General features: G+C 31.7%; 1 protein-coding gene across 2 annotated transcripts; it reads right to left on the reverse strand.

The window, feature by feature from the left end:
- Positions 1 to 234: 234 nt before the first annotated feature.
- LOC131029956 (CLAVATA3/ESR (CLE)-related protein 25) lies at positions 235 to 1,919 on the reverse strand. Of its 2 annotated transcripts, none has more exons than XM_057960642.2 (2): positions 1,347 to 1,919; positions 235 to 602 (listed from the first exon to the last, which is right to left on the reverse strand). In XM_057960642.2, the coding sequence occupies exons 1-2, from the start codon at positions 1,607 to 1,609 to the stop codon at positions 569 to 571; spliced, it is 297 nt and encodes a 98-aa protein (XP_057816625.1). In that variant the 5' UTR covers positions 1,610 to 1,919; the 3' UTR covers positions 235 to 568. The 2 variants fall into 2 exon arrangements, with proteins under 2 accessions (XP_057816625.1, XP_057816624.1); XM_057960641.2 differs by having other exon boundaries at positions 235 to 605; positions 1,347 to 1,895.
- Positions 1,920 to 15,604: the final 13,685 nt, after the last annotated feature.

Raw genomic sequence — 15,604 nt, forward strand, 5'->3', positions numbered from 1 at the left:
GAAAAAGTTATAAAACACAAAAAGAGGTAAATTAGATTTGCAAGTATTTTTGCAGAGTGTGAAGGACAATACAGGAATTTTAACGGGTTACTGATTTCAATTTTAAATTTTAATACAAACAAATTTCACTGTTGCCAAAAAAGTTGAACTTTTTTCTTCTTCCTGTTTGATTTTGCAAATTAGTTTTACCATGCACTTAATAATTCAACACTGCAATGAACAGGAGGCCGCATATGATGACTCATAATTTTATCTTCATATATTTTTTTTCTCACTATTCTGTAAGTTCAAAAATATGTCTGCAAAACAAGCAAATCTGACAATTTTGTTGTCTGTACAGTGTAAAATAACATGAATACCATAAAAAAAGTCATGATATGTATGGGACTGATACAGTTGCTTCAACTATATATATATATTTTTTTTTGGGTCGTAGAAGCCTTTTTCTAAATTTTTACCCTGTACTCAGAAGTGATAGATTTAGTCGCGTATTAATATACTGGCAAACCACTACTTCCTCCAAGGGCTCCATTGATGCTAATTTTTCTTCATGAAATTCTTCCTTGTGCTACACTGCTGGAGGCTCCCCTGATTTCCCAGCTCTTCTGAAAACATTCAACATACAAATCATAAATACAAATCTGAGTTACGAAATCCTAAGCAGCAAATGGGAGGTCCTAGATTAGTTTTGACAACAAATGAGAGGTCCTAGATTAAGTTCGGCTCTTAGTTAATCCATGAAAAGTTTAATGGCGTTTTCGAATTCATGCTTCTGTAATCTTCCCGTTGACATACAACAGCAGGTTCAACAAACAGCAAATGAGAGGTCTTAGATTAGGTTCGACTCTAACTAATCCATGAGAAGTTTAACGACGACTTCAAATTTAAGACCTCTGTAATCTTAGCAGTGACATACAACAGTGGGGAAACAAACAGCAAATGAGAGGTCTTACAACAGTGGGGAAACAAACAACAAATGAGAGGTCTTAGATTAGGTTCGACTCCTAACTAATCCATGAAAAGTTTAACAGCGGCTTCGAATTCATGCCTATGTTCCATTGACATACAACAGTGGGAAACAATTGTGCAAACAAAACTACCCTCAAACTGTTGGTTTAGCAAGAGAGTTTTTTGAATTCATGGCTTGAATCATCTCATTACTTATCAGTTACCATGGTATTCTTCATTTCAGAACTGATCTCTAATGAGGTTGAATGTTTCAGTTCCTACTGTGAGCATCCCCTGCATGACTGAAACTTGAAAAACTGTTGCAGTGCTGAAAAAACCCAATTGGTGAAAAACTTTTAAGCTATCCTAAAAACAGAATTCAATCACCCCCACAGTACCTGTTATGAATTGGGTCTGAACCATTGGGGACTCTACGCTTAACATTGCCATAATTCAGATCTGCTTTAGCCCCTTTGTCAAATTTAACTCCTCCATGCCCTGCATCCATTCTGTGCCTAATTCCAACAGAGTTTCTCATTCCAGAGGCCCCTGGAGCCCTGAATGAGATGAGAACAGCCAAGAGAAGCATGATGATAACTAACACTCTTCCAACCTTCATAGCTGCTGCTCCAACAGAACAGTAGTACAGAATCCCCTTCATGGCTGTGACTCAAAATCTCCTCCCACAAAACAATCTCCAAACTAAGCTGTTTCAGAAACTGCTTGCAATGGAAGCCAGTTATCTGTTATATTATAGGCATATAAGGACATGGAAGAGAAAAATCCCTACAACCTTGTGTGACAAGGAAGTACAAGTTGCCACGGAAGCTAAGTATTTACTTGAAACCCAAATCTACCCTACCTCTGTAACACAAGAATTATATTTAAAAGGAGGGCTCATAATGTGCGCGACATAGAGCTCCTTTTTCCAGGGCTACAAAATGAATTGATGAGGTGAGAGGTTCGATTCTTGTTGTGTTCTTCTGTGTCGTGAGTCGTGAAAGCAATGGAGCCCACAGAGAGAGGAGAGAGAGAGATGAAGAAGTGATTCTGCTGCACTTTCTCGGACTATGCACACAGCCTGTCACAGATTGTACCACTCTATATATAATCAGTTTTTTTTCTACTTCTACTTGCTTCTTTCCTTTTTTCTAACTACTTCTCCTGCAAAGAAGCGAAGTTGGTGATTTCCATCAAGTTTAGAGGAGGAAAGGAATAGTTTGTTTTTTTTGAGTATTTTTATGCACATTGAGCGCCGAGATGAGAGGCAAAATGCCATCTTTAATTTCTTCATCTCGGCGTCTGAGCTTGGTTGGATTTCCATCTTCTCCATGACATTGACGTAGAATAAGGGCGGCCGCCGTATGCACAATGTAGATCGTCCAAATAAATTATTATATATCAATGATCATTACCTTTGCTCTTTATTCCAAATTCTTGCAGAGCTTTCGAATCTTCCTCGTTTGTTGCAGGCCAAAAGATTTTATTAGGTAATAATACAACAGATAAACATTTTTTTTTGGTTTATAATTTAGTGTATTAGGAGTATTTGCATGGTAATTATGTATGATTTTATTTTTTGATCTTTGTAGGTCAAGAAAGGCATTTGACTACTGTTAAAGAAAATTGATGGTCTTCCTTCTATTTATGTAGATCTCTATTATGATTTCAAATATGAACCCACAACATAGAGGAGAATAAATTTTTAGTAGTCTATTATTTATGATTTTTGTTTCGTATTAAAATCATTATGATTTTCTTATCATAGAGGTGGTTTCAATATTATCAAACATTTTGTAAAGAAAACTATTGTTAATTTTGTATGTTTTGATCTTTGTACATCAAGGAAGGAATTTTCTTTGACTACTATTAAGAATATTAATAGTCTTTCTTCTACTTGTTTAAATCTCCGCTAGGATTTTAAACATAAACCCTCAATCAAAATGTAAAGGGAACACATTTTAAGTAGCCGAGATTTTATCATCCACTACCTTCAATGGTTGTTTCATGTCAAAATCGCTATTGATTTCCTTATCATAAGGGTGGTTTCAATATTACCAACCATTGTCTAAAAATGATTGATAATTTTGTATGTTTTGATATTTGTATATCAATAAAAGAGTTTAGTTTAACTACTATTAAGAATATTAACGGTCTTCCCTCTACCTATATAAAACTCCACGAGGTTGTTAAACATAAACCCTCAACAAATATATAAACATAACATATTTTAATAGTTGAGAATTTAACATCCACTATCTTCAACGGTTGTTTCATGTCAAAATCGCTATTGCTTTCCTTATCATAAGAATGGTTTTGATATTACTAGACATATTTCTAAGAAAATGATTGATAATTTTGTATGTTTTGATCTTTGTACATCAACAAAGGAATTTAGTTTGGCTACTATTAATAATATAAATGGTCTTCCCTCTACCTATATAAAGCTCCACTAGGATTTTAAGCATAAACCCTCAACAAATATGTAAAGAGAACACATTTTTAGTAGTTGAGATTTTATCACCCACTATTTTCAATATTTGTTTCATGTCAAAATCACTATTGATGTCCTTATCATAGGGGTAGTTTCAATATTATCAAACATTTTTCTAAGCAAACGATTTGTGGTTTTTAGAATCAACACTATACAACTCCCAAAGAGACTCCTAGTCCATTTGATTATATTGCTCCAAAATCGTGGCTTCTTGTTTCCTTTAAAATCCTCTTTATTTTCTTTGAATATCTTGATGATTCCTTGCTCAATTAAGACCACCTCTGTCACTAAGCCTTTCTCAATGATGTCCTTTAAAGTGGACAAACAAGCTTTCCACAAGTCATAACCAATTTCTCTATTGGCATTCTGTGTAAACATCTCTACCATTTGTTTTTGTGGAATTTCACAAGAGCATCTATTGGCTAATTTCCTCAATCTTTGTAAGAATGATGAAAATGACTTGTATTGGGGAAGCTCGGTTAACTAAATCCACCCACTGCTTCGCCTAGCAACATGACGATTTGAAGCTGCGGGTCCCCTCTCAGTGGAAAGGAGTAGGATGGGAGGATAGGGGGATTGAAGGGTGATATATCTTAGCCACTAAGAGTTGAAATTTTGTGCAATTTTTCCATCCTTATTTTTTTTTTCTTGCTAGCTACATTTTAGTGTAGCTAGTTCTTATATTTAATGCTTTTGTTGTTTGAAACTTGAGTTTTCTTAGATATTCTATTTGTAATCCTAGTTTTTAGAACTTTCAAGTCTCATAAATTTCACATAAAATCTCAATTTTGGGTCCCACATTTTTTAAGTTGAGGATTTGAAGCACTAGACATTGGTGCTAGCCATTGATTCCTATTCTACACCTAGCTTGTATTTTCAACATTCTTGTCCTTTTTAGACATTATTAAAGTCTATTGAATTAACTATAAGCATTTTAAATGCTTTGAAATAACTATAACAATACAATTTATTTGGAGGTTGCAAATAATAATTTGACATTTATTTGTTGTCCATTTTATTTTTGTAGGTTATCATCTTTATTTTTCTAATGATTGAATAAAAATTTGTTGACCTCTTAACCCCACATTAGTATCATACCTAAAAAATAAAAATTAAGCGATATGTGTAATCTAAATGATTGTAGGCGATGATAACAGATAATCATCCATCCTTCATATGATAATATGAGACATTTTCCTATCCTAATAAACTAGATTTATCTATTAGATTCCTTGCCATGCATGTTTTGAACATTTTATTATTTCTCATCATAGAGTGTAATACACCTAAACAAGCATGGGGCAAGTTCAATGGTTTGTGCTACGTGAATAGGATTATTCTCCAACCAATTGCCCTATTAGGTCTCAAATCTAGTTAGTAAAATTTACTTAGGACATTAATTTTTTGTGTCTCAAGTCATAAGATTAGAAACATGTCATAACCTTATGCGTTCTATGTTTCACTCTTTCCTATTTAGCAAGGGCTTTTGGATGCATATATATATATATATATATATATATATATATATATATATATATATATATATATATATATATATATATATATATATATATATATATAATTTGGTTTTGTAGGGATCCTCGGTTCTTGTGAGTTCTTTTAGAGACCTTTATGTGGTATCAGAGCTCTAGATTTATAAGCCCATTTTCTTGTTTGGTAGTAATTTTCTAATCTCTTTCATATGTTAGATCCTTGAGTAAAACCAACCTTGAGTTTGGAGGGACCATATACCTATGGATCAATAGTAAAATTGATAAGGTTTTCTTTCTTTGCATGATAAAGATTTTTTTTGGGGCTCCATTAGTGACCATATTAAATTTTGTGTATTACTGTATAGCTACCATGTTACGTACCTACATTACTAGTGAAATCTATTGAGATAAGATGTCTAAACCTTTAGTCCTAATATTTAATTATTTTTTATTTAATGTTAATTATTTATTTTCTAAGTTATAAATTTGTAAGTTGTCATATCACTTTGTGGGACATATTAGTGTGGTGGCATCCGACATGGATGACAAGGTTTATATTTTTTAGGAAGTTGGGCACCCACTTTGGAGGATCTATATTGGTGGATAACTTGGTGGAATTTTTCATAAGTTGCTATTTCAAGACAAACTTTATGACAGTTATAAGAGTTAACTATGACAATTACTATTTCTCACTATGGTAGTGTAAGAGTCTTACTTGATAGTTGAGTAACATGTAAGGGTAACACCTATTTTGTAATTAGCAATTGCATGGATGAAGGCACCTTTAATTTTGAGTGGTAGCCAATATGAGGAGTCAAGTGTTGAAATTAGAAAATATCATAATTTATGGGTCTCAACTATGACAACATGTCATATTGGACTCTTGTACTCACCTAGGCATGGGTTTTGGTTTTGGTAATGTTTTGTGTCCTCTCTTCACATTTGGAATTGTATAAATATATAGTGCCATAGCTTATTTTTTTTGATAGGTTGTTGATTTTTTGAGATGATATTATGTTGCCAATATAACTCTAGGATTATATTGAGTGAAATCTCCTATAGAGAATTGGCTCTATGTTGTATTGTAACTCCCATTTGTTGGTGAATAATACAATTGAGTTGTGTGTTTGGAATGTATCTTTTTTCTTGAAAGGGTTTTACCATGTAATCACGGTGTTATGGTATTGCATTGTGTATCTTTTTATTTATTTTGAATGTGCATCTAAATTTTTAGTTGTAACAATTTAATATTTTTAAAGAAATTTATACAACCCTCTCCTACTTAGATTGGCATACAAATATTTTTCATGCACTCAACTCCTTTCAACTAGCATTAAATATTGGCCAACTTTATTTCCTTTGTTGTGTTTAAGGGTTCATTGTGTCAATCTTAGTTTCAATGGGAGATTTATATAAGAATATTTTGTAACCTTGTTGCAATTGCAAGATGGAAAGCACATCTGGTAGGATCAAAATGAAATTTTTTAATGGAGACATCTTCTTGACTTTGTAACATGAAAATAAAGGATATTATTTTGGATATAGATATATGGGCTACAATATCTAGTATAAAACCAACTAGCATAACCTAGGATGATTGAGATTTGATGGATCAAAAAATACAAGGGTTTGATAAGACTTTGTTTTGTTGATTAGGTGCTCCTGAATGTCTATGAAGAGAAAAGAACGAAAGATATTTAGAAGACGCTTGGATATGTTTATCTAGATAAATACATGGTAAAAAAGATATTATTTTGGAAGAAATATATTCTTTGACGATGAAAGATGGAGGGTCCATAATAGATCACTTTAATGTATTTAATATTATAGTAGCTCAATTAGGTTCTATTGGTGATAAAATAGAGGAGGATCATTGCATGCTTCTATTTTGTTATTTTGCAAACTTGTGGGATCACTTGGTGATGTATATTGGGAGCAACACTACCAAGTTGAAGATAGATGAGGTGGTTGCATTGTTGTTTTCTTAATAGATACATAGGAAATATTCTAAGATGGCTAAGGAAGCCATTACTATTTGTGGTATATCTAAAGAGAGGTTTATCAGTAATATTCAGATGAGAGTCATCACCCAGATACATCTTCCCACCATCATATTCTTCATACTTCATAATTTGACCCTTATACAAGGTCATGTGGAAAGAAGAATCTAAGTCTATTAACCACACATCTTTTGATGTATGTGTTGTCAAGGCTAAGATAAAATGCATCTATATCATCCTAAGAGAATTTATTAAAGTCAAAATCAAAGAGGTTATTTTTACCTTTCTTTTTCTTCTCCTCCATACACTCTTTATAAAATGCCACATTTTTCATAAATTAGCTGAGACTTACTAAGATACTAGATATCCATGGAGATTTAGATTTAGACTTCTTGTCCCTTTTCACACATGAGTGCATTATGGGAAACAACATCCTTGACTTTTAGTTCTTTCTTCTTCCCTTTAACTCCAAAGAGCTTCTTCATTGGAAGTAATATATATTGTTTAGATTTCTAACCAGGGATATTTATCTTTGAAATATGTGCAATACCTAATGTTGTAGAATTCTCTTGAATCTTGGGCATACATTTCTTCTTTGTTGGTTATTGCACCAACATTTTTTTTTTCTCAATCACCTTCTTAGCTAGGATATTCTCTCCACCTTTAATATCCACCTTTTTCTTCTTCTTGTAAGCTTTTAAATCAACTTTACTTTTTATTAACAACACATTATCCCTATATTAGTACCTACCTATTTGACAGTTAATGCCTATTTCGTGCTTTCACTACTACTAGATTAGTAATGAACTTTATTCCCTTATTAAAAGCCTTAATTATTTCATGTAATTGCCTCATAATTTCTCTTATATGTTAAAAATAATGGAAAAAAATCATGTTAATTTATACTAATACCATAGTCATATTGAAGTATTTACTCATCCACATCATACCATGGGTTGATCTAGGAAGGCTTACAAAAGGTAGTTTCCCCTCCTTTTGCTAGGCCAAATGATATTTTCTTCTCACAAGATGAATTGCCTTCTTCAAAGGTTGAAAATTAAAAATTATCCCCTCATGATCACACCTTGTATTCAAGATCATAAAATAAGGCATAGCTTAATTGATAATGAATCAGGCCTTAATGTTTGTAGCATTGAATTATTATGAAAGATCAAATGGGATACTTCATTCAACCTGATTCTCTCTATGTTTATAGCTTTGTTAATGTTGGTAGAGAGTCACTTGGTATAATCATATTACCTGTTATAGTAGAACCTGCGACTTTACCCATACCTATCCATGTTTGGCCTGATACTCTCAATTATAACCTTCTTCTAGGTAGGCCATATATTCATGCTATAAAAGAAGTACCTCATACCCTTCAACATACAATAAAATTCATACATGACAATGAACTCCACACAATCAAGGCTGATACTAATCCTTATAGTGTTCAAGACGAAGTAGGATGCATATATTTTTTTAACATTATGATTCCTCCTACAACATAGTCTCCTATTGATAATGCTTTCTTAGAAGATAATTGGGGTCCTCTATAATTTACAAGTTCCTTCAATGGAGAATGTAAGGTGCCCCAATCTAAGTATGAATCCTTGAAGGAGCCTTATGTTTTAGTTATCCAAGCTTCTTCTAAACCCATTCCAACCTCTTCATCCAATACATGTCTTGATGATGATTGGGGCTCTTTAAACTTAAACCAAGTTGAAAATAAGAATTATCCCTCTCCTTCTGACACTTCAACACTCACTAAAACTCCTAAATTTGATTTGGAAAAACAATATGGAGTTGGTTTCAAAAACATTTCTAAAGATGGTTACAATGGACATGGTTTAGGATGTATGCAAAAAAGTGTTAATTCTCATGAGAAATCTACATTACACTTCTATAAGGAATTTTTCAATTTCAAACCTCCTTCTTTGTTGGCATCCCCTCTCCCATTGTCTAATACATGTATGCATTTTTCTCCCACCTTTTCATCTAAACAAGAGAGTATATTTTTTGAGCTTCTTCAATCCAAGTTTATTACCATTACATGGACCAACACAAAGGAGAAAACATAGACAAAAGCTTGAGAATTCTTATGTTTGAATGTGTATCATCAAGTGTATGGTCATTCCATAGATGAATTCCAATCTTTGAAGAGTAAAATTCAACAATTCATTGATTCCAGTATCATTCAAATGATAAGTGACAAATAAGTGGCTCCTTTGTCATGACCTTTCTAAATATTATTTAGTTCCTATTATGTTGCTCCTCACTATGTGACATTAGTAGCTTACCTATTGGGGGCTCAATGTCATTCATGGTGATAAAATTTCATGTGCAATCATAATTGGATAGCAACATAATAGCTTATTATTCTTGTCTCTACATTGGCAGAGCAAGAATAGTTTTCAAATATTCATCCTTAGGATCCACTTTCTCCTTGTTGAGATGTATCTTTTCAAAATGGTTTTCCTTTCTTGCATATAATTGATGACATCTTCATGGATTGAAAGAATATATCTTTTAATTGATATATCCTTCGAGATAAAAAGTGTGTAATCCTTCATCAAGAATCTCCTTTCGTAGCAATTGGGAAGGTGTGTATCCTTATTCTCTTTCCCCCTTTAACCAAATATGTCATCTTTATCAAAGATATCCTCCCTTTATAGAGGTAGATATATTTAGACAAATATATATTCCTCTCCCTTTTATATTCATGTATCCTTGAAAAGAGTTAGACCTTTACACTTGTTGCACAATATCTCTTTTACAACTATCTCTTCCTTGCTTAAAAAAATGTATCCTTTAATAGATATTCTTCCTAGCTAGGAACACATGTGTTTTTGTTGAGGATATCTCCTTCTTTGTGAAGGTTTTTATCATTGATGTGGATTCTCTATCTTCCTTAAGATATCAACATGGAAGTATGTTGACATCTGGGGGGAGGGGAAGGCATATGAGGCCTTCTTGTTGTTTGTGTTGGTGCACATTGCAACACCCATTTTGTTGTCAAGTTTTTGGATTTCCCTGTAAAAATAGGGTTTTGTTTGGTAATATTTGGGGTGGTTAATGTTGTAGAACCCATTTTGTAGTCAATTTTTCATATTTTCTTGCAAACACATGGTTATTTTGGGAAATCTTTGTGTTTTGTGCACGTTGCAACACCCATCTTGCAGTCAAGTTGTAAGATTATCTAGCAAATAGATATTTTGCTTTGTAATATTCCTAGCATGAAATACCCAGCATAACATACCTTGTTGGATAGCATAATGCATGCCTTCGCCTCTTATTAATTGGTGTACATCCTTGTTCTTTCTATAAGTCCACTTGTGCTCTTGCAATATAACATGTCGAGAATGATATTAGCAATTGATACATTTTGGCATCGAGGTCTCTTCAAATAGTTGACTCGGAACCTTTTTATTTATTTTAGTACTGACATTTTTTGGTTTATGTATATTTGAATATTCTTGCATGGATTGGTAGGATCATATGCCTTAGGGATTGCACATCCCTCAAACTTAGTGACATCCTATCCCTACCTTGTCTTGCTCTAAAATACTTCATCTCTTTATTTCTAATTTACCAGTGAGTATGAGAATAAGTTTATACTCCCACTAAAGTGGGAGATAAATGTAGTGTCATAAATTGTAACCCCTTACAATTTCACACTCCTCTTTGGGCCCTTGCTTTAGTGTGCTTTCTCCTATGTCATTTTAAGCTTCTTTGAGTTCTATCCTATTTTAAATTTCAAAGCACTTTATTTCTCACTTAAATGTCATCAATCCTAATATAAATTCTATATTTAATATTAGGGCCATATTATCTTGCTTCCCTAAAAAATTGAGGCCTATTTTTTTGGGTCATTAGTAATCGTTGTCATTAATCAATGTTTTTTTTGTCAAAAATTTGGGAGAGTAGCGTGTTGACCTTTATATTATCAGATTTGATTTTGAAATTGAGATATGATCATTCTAAGTTGATCAAAATACAAACATACCTTGAGAACCCTATATAAGACATTACCCATAATTCATTTTGATCATAAAAAAATATCAATTTCATTCTCAAGCATCCCTAATTCCTTAAAGAGGATATTTGAGCACAAGGAGCATCAAGCTATAACAAACCATCTTCAATTATATTTTCATGATGGATTTTTTTTATGATTTATCGTGTTATTGTATCAACACGTAGAGGAATTATCCTAAGAGAATCACATCCTCAAAGGCATAATCATTTCATGTTAGCGTTTCAATACAAGAATTTCATTTTAGATTTAGCCTTTACCCTACAAGAGAAAGCTCTCATTTTCATCATTATTGTTGTAGGATTAATTGCAACTCAGGGTTGACTGAGGCAAGATCCTATACAACCCAACACCATTTTCCTCTCCCTTTATGCATGTGTGGGCTTAGAAATAAGTTTTGGGTTTAGTTGAAGGTACATGGAGCTCCCAAGACCTATAAATAGTGATTGTTAGAAAGTTTCATTAGAAAAGGGGTGGAAACTGATAAAAAGTGATCTATCCTTAGGACGAGGGTGCCTAGCACCATAGTTCAAGTGTTTTTACCTGAAGCTTGATCGAAACCTAGTTTGGAGACTTCTGAGATCAGGTTTATTTATTTTTTTACTTGGAGATCTGTTAGGACTAGGGCACCTAGATAAGGTGACCAATAAGTTTGAGTTCAAATTTTATATAGTGGTTACTCTATTAAAATCCTTTGTAAATCTATACATTTTAGTTGATTCTTAGTTCTTCATTTGTCTTTTTATGTTGATTATTGCCATGTTTGCACTATTTAACCTAGTTCTTGCATTTTCAAATCTAAATCATCAACTTGATAAAAAGGAGAACTATCAAGCATTGTTCCCAACTCTCCCAAGGGTTTTAATTTGGGCCTATTTTAATTGATGGGATTGGTTCCTAGTTTGCATGTTTAGACTAGTGAAGCCCATTTCCCTACATCGCAATTACTAATTAGGAATATTATAAAGTATGAGAAATAATTTATTTAAAAATATTTTTTAAATTAGATAAATTATTTTTTAATTAAAAATTTAATAAGTTAATAAAATATACATATAAAATCTCATAAATCCATGGTTTATTGCTATAATTGACAAATAAATAAAAAATTGACCAAAAATATTGATTTGATTGGCTCACGTAGGCCAAAAAGTGTTGTACACCATTATGCTTCTACCCTCATGTGTAGGTACTTTTAGGTTATAGTCTACACCTATTTTGTTTGATTGTAATTCAAGTGTCATTAGTATATTTTGGCAATCATTCTAGGAGAGATAGGATGTACAATTGGATTGGTCCATAGCCTCTTTATTTGTAAAAAGATGGTCAAATTGAGGAAGTGAATAACACATTTTGTACCTATTACAATTTACAATTGTACACATTTACATATTTGGGATGACAAACAATACATTTTCATAGTTTAGTAGGGCATAGTTCTTTCTGAACATAAATGCAAGTCCCCTAGACATATCTTATTGCACATTAAAACACTTGTAATTATTCACATACAAATGAGAAGTAGATAGAGTGTAAATTTATATAAAGAATTTAAATATTTCACCAATAGCTTCATCAATTATCTCATGTGAGAAAAAGTAGGAGCACCATGACATGCACCACACATAACACTCATACAAGGTATGTGGAAAATTTTGGTTAAATCTTCAAAAAGAATAATTCAATCACCCATACTAGAAGATGAAGAATATGTGCTATGGTCTATACACCATTTTGTATGTATTTGGTAATAATACATTTGTTATCAATCTCTGAAAATTCTCAAGCTTATATCTAGTGTTTAATATGAAAATTATCAAACTATTATTTTCTCTTCTTTTAAGAAAGTGTCAACTCAACATCCTTCAAAATTTGATCTTAGAAAATTCACCTAGACTTATAAGATGAAATAATTCAAATCACACGAATATGCACTTTGCATAGCTTACATCACTGTTTTATAGTGGTTAAGGTAGTATGTTATGCAAATTAAGAAAATGTCTATAATATTTAGTATCTCTATATTAGTTTCAATAACTCAAAAAGACATGATGGAGCATCTGCTTCTCAAGAAAGCATGAAGGATTAGAGCATAGACACACAAGTATTTAAGAAAATTGTATGAGCCTTGATAGTTTTTGAATCTTTTAAGCTTTACTTTAAACTTAAATTTAGTAAATATATTTATTTTACTTTTGTATAATTATAAATGTATCATTATTTATTTACAACTATAAATGTGCCACTATTTATTTCTATTACATATAATATTCTTTAATCTTTCTTATAATTTGTACATTGAGAAAGTATCCATCATGTCTTGTTTTGATAATATATATATCTACTTTTAGTTCTTCATTAAAACTCTAATGTCCACATGTTACATTTTTCTAATGGATAGCAATACAAAATATCATATGAAAATTAAATAAACTAACATGATTTTTTTTAATAAATGATTAATAACATATATTGAGTATCAATTAATAATGTAAGACACACAATTTTATCATGGAAAATATCATAAACAATAAAGAACATATACTAAACATCACACAAGAATGAAAGGCACAATTTTATCATGGAAAAGCTCTTAAATGGGAAAAAATCAAGAAAAAGTAAGATTGACATCTAAAAAACATGAGCTTACAAGTGTATATAGTTTCTTAATCATATATTTGATTCTCAACAACACAAATATCTTACAACACTTGTAATACCTGTATTGCAATGAAAATCCCTACAACTATGCTTGTTACCATCACAAGATGAATTAAAAGCCACCATACAAAAGATATCCCCATCCCTTACACATTTTTAATAATCTTATATGACATTTTTTTAGTTCTCCATCCATGAAAAATAGAAGATCAAACAAAAAAAGCAGAACTCCTAATGAAAAAAAAATCCTTCACATTTTAACTATAATTTGATATAATTATTTATTCCACCATGTTATTACACATTTTCATAGTAGATGAAGCATTCTCTATGTTTTGAGCATTCAACATGGTAGATGATGAATAGAAATTGCTTGTGTAAATTGGTAAATTACCTATAGATGAAATTATATTCATGTTGAAGGTTTGAACTCACCTTTAGCATTTATTGAGATGCAAGTATTACCCCAGTAATACCTATGATATCATAAAACCATTTTCTACTTTATAGCGCATTATTATTTGAATACCTATGATATCATAAAACCATTTTCTACTTTATAGCACATTATTATTTGATGAATCCAATATCCTAACCTCACAAGACCATGCTAAAGAATGCATAAGATCATGAAGAAAATGGACCAATAAGTCTTAACCCATTTTTTAGATCATACATTCCTAATAGGGAGTCTTTTGGTCCCTAAAATCTTGACCAGGATGAGATTCAAAGATTCTTGCCTCTATACCTTCATTAGGACTCTTTTAACAAAAAATCATCCTTCACACTAAGATGAACTAGAAAATATGAAAGCTTGCCTCTTGGTTGATACACACCACATATCAACACAAATAAAAGTAAGACTGATAAGTTCCCTTTTAAGACTTTATATTGATCTTATACTCTCATAAAATACACTTGCTTTTACAGAACAACCTTGCACACTATTACATTTACTACTCTCCAATTTTTTAACCTTATTTATATATCCATCATCAACCTCTTGGGCACTTATTAGCATTAATTGGTCTCTTACAATTTTAAGCTCTATCAATAGCAATCTTAGACCTACCCTCGAATGAATTCAAGGAAAACCCATTCCAATTCAATACCATTATATTGATTTTTATTTATCTAATGAAAACATTTTTTATGTATAAATATATACTCTCAAGGATTAGATAGCTCACATATAATGTGATGACATAAAATAATACCTCATTTTTAAAGTCTAGGTGTAGATCAAACTTTAAACTTTTATTGCTTCACCACTTCTCTCTATATTGCATGTTGCAACCAACTCAAATTATATGATGGTGGATTATTTATAATCTCTAATCTCAATTCACTAACCAAAATATCAAACATGACATACTTATAATTATAACACTAACATTCATACCTTTTTCTTGTTCTATCACTCAAAATAGTTATGGGAGCACTTATCCTCCATATGAGTTAATATAAACCTTCTATACCCCCTTATTAATTTATCACATAAAAAATATCATTTACATCTCAAATTAAATTGATCTCTATGGTTTTTTTGTGTAACATTGGGTTTCTTATACTTCTCCTTTGAAGACACAAATTATACATGTAAATTCCAACCTATATTTTGAATGCTCATATTTACCATAATATGAACAATGAACATTTATTTTACATTTTCCATTTTGATTTTAGATGTAGGTAACATTATTATTTATACCATGTTATTTATATTCACCCTATTTTTGATTGAAGCAAAAGGTCCCCTTCTTGTCTATCTCAAAGTAGTGTGCTCAGGAATATACCTTAACCATATCTTGGGGCTTAGCCATTAGGATTACTCTTTCCAAGTGATTAAACCTCCCCCCCTCCCACCCCCACATATTTTTATCAACACTTCATTATAAGTTATTGACTTACCAAGTTGAACCAGTTAACTTGTATATCTTACATACTTTTCCATTATTTTTAATTCAAATAA

Source organism: Cryptomeria japonica, chromosome 10 (assembly GCF_030272615.1).
Source record: "Cryptomeria japonica chromosome 10, Sugi_1.0, whole genome shotgun sequence".
In the NCBI taxonomy this organism is placed as follows: Eukaryota; Viridiplantae; Streptophyta; class Pinopsida; order Cupressales; family Cupressaceae; genus Cryptomeria; species Cryptomeria japonica.

Bases quoted from the DNA above. Each gene is read 5' to 3' on its own strand.
- LOC131029956 (XM_057960641.2), bottom strand. From the start codon at position 1,609: ATGAAGGGGATTCTGTACTACTGTTCTGTTGGAGCAGCAGCTATGAAG. The intron at 606-1,346 runs GTACTGTGGGGG...GAATGTTTTCAG, and splicing joins TCAGACCCAATTCATAACAG to AAGAGCTGGGAAATCAGGGG.